The sequence below is a fragment of the Tribolium madens genome, unplaced genomic scaffold (assembly GCF_015345945.1).
Source record: "Tribolium madens isolate multiple individuals breed KSU strain unplaced genomic scaffold, Tmad_KSU_1.1 Scaffold_91;HRSCAF=231;Tcas5.2_LG7, whole genome shotgun sequence".
Taxonomy (NCBI): Eukaryota; Metazoa; Arthropoda; class Insecta; order Coleoptera; family Tenebrionidae; genus Tribolium; species Tribolium madens.
This window is the reverse complement of record NW_025401063.1, coordinates 2,088,123-2,094,375: the sequence shown is the minus strand read 5'-3', so window position 1 is coordinate 2,094,375 and position 6,253 is coordinate 2,088,123. Positions and strand designations below refer to the sequence as shown.

The following is a 6,253-nucleotide window of genomic DNA, read 5'->3' as shown; positions in this document are numbered from 1 at the left end:
TCTATTTTTATTAAGTTTTCCTTTGCATTCATTTTTAAACCGAAAATTCTTCTTTTAATTTTTTTTTGAAGTGTAACTTCGTCAAATTTTCATGGCAATTACCAACTCAAGTTTTACTGTTTGATAAAATATCATGAAAAAATTTAAAAAAAAATACGACACTCCTAATTTTTTATCTACAAACCAGTTAATTTGGAGTTAATTTAAATTGTTTTGCATAAAAACCCGTTGTTGAAATCATTTACAATGTTTAAAAAAATAAAATAAAAAAAAATTGTGTTACAAACTAAATTTCAGTGTTTTACCCGTCAATTTGAGAATAACCAATGGGTCCCTCATGGGCACAATGTTGGTCAAATCGCGAACTGTAAAATCCCCAGCTGGATGAACTTGATCTGAACGGAAAGTCCCCGAATTGAGAATAACTAAATCGGCACCTGTCGCTGCTAGAACCACGTCGCAAACCTGCAAAAAAAGTAGGTTTTGATTATTATTATAATAAATTAAATAAATGATCGATGAGGTGTCAAATACCAAATTTCTTAGATTTGATCTGATTAATAATATATTATACAGGGTGTCCCTACTAAACACCACATTGGGCTTATTAACAAATTTTAATTTTTTTTATTTTGTAAATTGCAGTAAAACTGTACCTTAAAGATATAAATAACAAAATAAATGATCCGGGGAATCGATTGGCGTCAAKAAAACTTCAAAATTCGTAATGGTTTTGAAGTTATAGTTGAATTTATATTTTTGATATTTTTGACTTTACCGGAAATTTTCTCGATAATTATTTATCATAGAGCACTGGTCTTTCTTGTATATGATAGAAAATTAAATTCTCTTTCCAACGCTACCAAATATAAGAGGTTATCACCAATAAGTCCGGAGTTATTGGCAATAGAACGCTCCGGGTGCCAAAAATCGACCAAAATCTTGACAAAAATCCAAAAAAAAATTTACTTTATAAGTGATATATATATATAACGTTTTTTACATTTCCAGAGGTCCTAAAGACTCAAAAAATGCATAAAACGTTATTTGGTCAAGTTTAAAAAATTTCGAGTTTTTGTTTTTGAAGACAACTAGTAAAATCGTAAAAATAGTCAATTTACCTTAAATCATAAAAACGCTTGAAATATGGTTTTCTACACGTGAAATTACGCGCTGAACACGATGCAACAAGTTAAAATATAAAATATTCTACGATGCATAGTTTTTGAGATATTAAGTAATAAAGTTAAGAATAAGGAGCGAAACATCGGATTTTGACCAAAAAATCAATTTTTTTTATTCTTATAAAAAACTAGTACTATATGTAAAATTAACCGGAGAACACGCCTGGAAACATCGTTTTGACCTAGGACTCATAGTTTTTGAGACATGAATTTTTTTTTGAAAAAACTAAAAATGGCTCTGTACCCGGAACCATAACCCGGAGCGACTTCCGGTTTGCGCCAGTAAATAGATAATTTTAAGCTAATTTTAATGGTTTTTAGCTTTTTGCCCTAAGTCTTATAGTTTCGTAGAAAAACGCATTTAAAGTTTCACAATTTTGACAATTTTCACTTTTTGAACGACGATTACGGCCAAACTATTAGACTTAGAGCAAAAAGCTCAACACCATCGTAATAAGCATAAGAAAATCTATCGAATGAGCCCAAAGCCAAGTCAATATCTCGCAAAAAAAAAATTGAATTTTTAAACGCCGATTACGGCGAAACTAAAAGAGATAGCGCAAAATAATTGGGAAATTCGTAATAAGCGCGTCAAAATCTATCGGATAAGATAGGTTTAAATCGAATCTGAGACATGTTCAAAAACACTAGTTTTTAAGGGGGGGGTGTTAACAATTTTTTCGTTTTTTTTATTTTGTAAATTGCGGCAAAACTGTGTCTCAATGACGTAACATTTTGACGTAAACCTATGTAAAATGTTCCGGGGAATCGATTGGCGTCAATTAAACTGCAAAATTCGTAGTAGTTTTGAAGTTATAGTCGGATTTAAATTYTCGATATTTTTGACTTTATCAGAAATTTTCTCGATAACTATTCATCGTGGAGCACTGAACTTTTTAATATATGATAGAAAATTCAATTTTCTATCCAACGGTACCAAATGTAAGAGGTTATCTTTAATAAATCCGGAGTTATTGCCATTAGACCGCTTCGGGTGTCAAAAATCGACCAAAATCTCGTAAAAAATCAAAAAAAAAAATTACTTTAAAATTGATCTATTTTACGTTTTTTACATTTCTAGAGGTCTTAAAAACTCAAATAAGTGCATAAATGTTATTGGGTCAAGTTTAAAAAAATTGAGTTTTTGAAAGTGATAAAACATTGAGGAGTTACATACCCAATTTCCTAGATTGGATTCCGATGTACGAATCGAGGTGAAACGCCCATCAAGTGGCACAGAAAAACAACCCAAAACCTCGTGCATTCTCCCCTCGACAATACTCGTATACTTATCAAGTTTCTCCTTCAATTTTACATCTTCAGGGAAAGCAGAAGTGACACTAATTTCCTCAATAGTGACCTCAGGCTCGGGTTTATCAAAATTCACCGTAATTTTGCTAAATTGTCGAAAATCGGTGCCACTTTTCACGACAAATTTCCCATTTATTTCTTTGATTTCGTACACGTGGTCATGGCCGCCTAGGATCAAGTCGATGTTATCGCAATTTTCCGCCAACTTGATGTCATTTGGGGTTCGCATATGGGTCAGCGCAATCACATAATCACACCCCTGGAATTTTTTAATTGAAAAAAAAATTTTTTTTTGAGAAAATTGTCCACCTCTTGTTTTAATTGGGCGGCGAGTTTTTGTCCCGCTTCGACAAAGTCGAGAAAAGTGACCATTTCTGGGTTGATAGTGGCGAGGGTGTCGAGCCACTCCTTCTCGACGAGGCCCAAAAGGCCGATTCGATGGCCGGCCCAGTGTACCACATGGGTGATTCGGCCTTCGCCCAATGGACGGCCAGTTTCGTTATCGAGTACGTTGGACATGAGCCATGGGAATTCGGTTTGGGCCACCCATTGGGAGAGGACTTCAAGGCCGTGGTCTGAATGAGATTGGAAAATTGGTGTTTACACAGTTGGTAATGAGGAAATTGTTATTGTTGGCGGCCTTGAACTTGGACTTACCGAAATCGTGGTTGCCGAGGACGGCACAGTGGGTGCCGAGGTCGTTGAGGACGGGGACCATCTGCTCGCCCTTGGTGTAGGTGCTCACTGGAAAAACGACGAAATTTTCTTTGTTAAAAATAATTTCAAATAAGGAAATTTTTAAACTGTTTTAATCTACCATTCATTTCGACCCGATAAAACACCTACGCCACTGGATAAATTGGCAATAAAAGTGACAAACTATGTAAATAATTGCGTCAATAAACTTTAAAACTCAAATTAACAACCATTTAAATTAATAAAAAAAATAAACAACGAGGAAAAAAATTCTTAACCAACTCTAAATATATGCTTATTTCCAAATTATCGTTATTGAAGACAGGTTAAAGTAACATGAACCAAAAATGAACCAATCGCTGTTTAATTTTTCAGGTCACGCGACCAATAATCTAATTCGTCGCATTAAAAACTAGGTAATTTTTATGTTTAAAATGCAATTCACAAAAAAACTGCAACCGATTTATTTTACTCTATTTAAGAATGACATCGAGAATTTTTTAATACAAATATAAAATGTTTTTTAATTTTTTCAAATTAATATTCCTAAAAAGAAAAATTGCATTCCGTTGAATATAATTTTTGGCTCAATATAAACCATAAGGTCTATTTCAGTGTTTCTTTAAAAGATTTTTTCTCTAAAATCAGTGGCGGCTCGTGAATTTTTGAAGGGTCAATCGATTACAAAATACCAAATTTATGCAAATATAAAATAAAAAAACAAAACATAATTTATTAATAACGTCTCCAGTGGCGTAGCATTTTATAATAATGAAATCATTAATTATTTTTTTAATAATAAACATGTCTGAAATCAATAACAACAAACAAAAATTTCCAGTGCGTAGACATTTTATAATTTAGAAAATGACTAGATGTTTACATATTGTTTTAATTTTTTTTATAAAATCAGTGGCAACTTGTGATTTTTTAAAAGTACAGACAATTAATCCCAAATGCAAGTGTAAAATACAAAAAAAAAACCTGTTTTTAGTGTCCTTTTCAGTGGCGTCGTCAGTTTTTATGATGAAGTAAGGTTTATATAATTGATATTTCTAAAGTAATTATGCCAAAAATAACAAAAATATTATTTTTATTAAGACAAAACAAAAAAATATATATTAACGTCTTTAGTCATCGCAACAGGTGTATTTTTTAATTTGATTACGTCACCAGTGGCGTAGACATTTTATATTGCTGAAATCAAGTCTACTCAAACAAAACAGTGTGTATGGTTCCATTCTTTTTGTTCATCTGGTATAACATAAACTAATAATTTCTTTAAGTAATTTTACCAAAAATCAGTAGCGGCTCGTGATTTTAGGAAAATTTAGATGATTAAAATAGTTTTATTTATCTGAATATTTACACAAATAAAAGAAAACTAAAAACAACTTTTACTTTTAATTAATTTCTTCATTCTAAAAACGGTTTATTTAAAAAAGTATTCAGTGGCGGCTCGTAATTTTTACAAAAAAAAATAAAATTTATGAATAAGATAAAACAAAAAAGATTATTTTTGAAATAAATCGAGTGTGTTTTTAAATGATTTTCTTTAATACCGAAGATGTTTTGACAATTTTCAACCAACAAAATCAGTGATTTTAGAAAAATTCAGATAATCAACTAGTTTAATTTATCTTAATATTTGCACAAATAAAAGAAAATTAAAAGCAACTTTTATTTTTAATTAATTTCTTTATTATAAAATCGGCTTATTTAAAAAAATGTTCAGTGGCGGCTCGTAATTTTCACAAAAAAACAAAAAATATTATTTAAGAAAAAATAAATAAAAAACTGTTTATTATCTTGTTATAACCGTTTCAGTGGCGTCGTCAGTTTTTATGTTGAAGTAGAGTTTATATAATTGACATTTCTACAATAAGCGATTTAAGTTATTATAACAAAAATAAAAAATATTTTTAATAAGACAAAACAAAACAAATATTAACGTCTTTTTAGTCATCTCAAAAGGTGTATTTTTTTTTATTTGATTAAAGTCTTTACCGTCACCAGTGGCGTAGACATTTTATATTGCTAAAATCTAGTCTACTCAAAAAAATTTTTACAGTGCTTATGGTTGCATACTTTTTATTCATCTAGTATAACAAAAACTAATAATTTCTTTGAGTGGTTCTACTTAAAATCAGTAGCGGCTCGTGATTTTAGGATAATTCAGATGATTAAATAGTTTTAATTATCTTAATAATTGCACAAATAAAAGCTAAACTAAGCAACTTTCATTTTTAATTAATTTCTTCATTCTAAAATTAAAAACAAATGTTCAGTGGCGGCTCGTAATTAAAAAAAATAATAATCTATGAACACGACAAAATAAAAAGTATAATTTTTTCAATAAATCGAGTATATGTATTTTTATAAAAATAAAAAAATCAGAGATATTTTAACGTCTCCAGTGGCACAGAAGCGTATTATTCTGTTGAAATAGAGTCTACAATTCTACATAATGCCTGAAACCCGTATTTTTTTTTATAACAATGTCTAAAATAGTGTTATTGAAAGACTTTTAAACACCATGAAATGTGTTAGAATTCGAATTGTAAAAAAATAAAACTGTGATCTTACAATAAGTTGAGTAATTTTCATCATTACGTAAAACTAATGTTCAGTGGCGGCTCGTAATTAAAAAAAAAATAATCTATGAATACGACAAAATAAAAAGTATTATTTTTTTAATAAATCGAGTATATGTATTTTTATAAAAATAAAAAAATCTGAGATATTTTAACGTCTCCAGTGGCAGAGAAGCGTTTTATTCTGTTGAAACAGAGTCTACAAGAATTCTGTTAGAATTCGAATTGTAAAAAAATAAAACTGTGATCTGACAATAAGTTGAGTAATTTTCATCATTACGTAAAACTAATGTTCAGTGGCGGCTCGTAATTAAAAAAAAATATCTATGAATACGACAAAATAAAAAGTATTATTTTTTTAATAAATCGAGTAATGTATTTTTATAAAAATAAAAAATCAGAGATATTTTAACGTCTCCAGTGGCAGAGAAGCGTTTTATTCTGTTGAAATAGAGTCTACAATTCTAC

The 6,253-nt window shown here is 29.9% G+C and overlaps 1 protein-coding gene across 2 annotated transcripts in view; it reads right to left on the bottom strand.

Moving 5' to 3' along the window:
- Positions 1 to 6,253, bottom strand: part of LOC123011571 (mannosylglucosyl-3-phosphoglycerate phosphatase) — a 14,010-nt gene that overhangs the window by 6,304 nt on the left and 1,453 nt on the right. For both annotated transcript variants that reach the window (XM_044409073.1, XM_044409074.1), the window contains exons 3-6: positions 3,153 to 3,239; positions 2,805 to 3,070; positions 2,362 to 2,754; positions 306 to 465 (exon numbers count right to left, since the gene is read on the bottom strand). In XM_044409073.1, the coding sequence (XP_044265008.1) occupies positions 306 to 465; positions 2,362 to 2,754; positions 2,805 to 3,070; positions 3,153 to 3,239 (906 nt within the window). The remainder of the gene's footprint in view (positions 1 to 305; positions 466 to 2,361; positions 2,755 to 2,804; positions 3,071 to 3,152; positions 3,240 to 6,253) is intronic.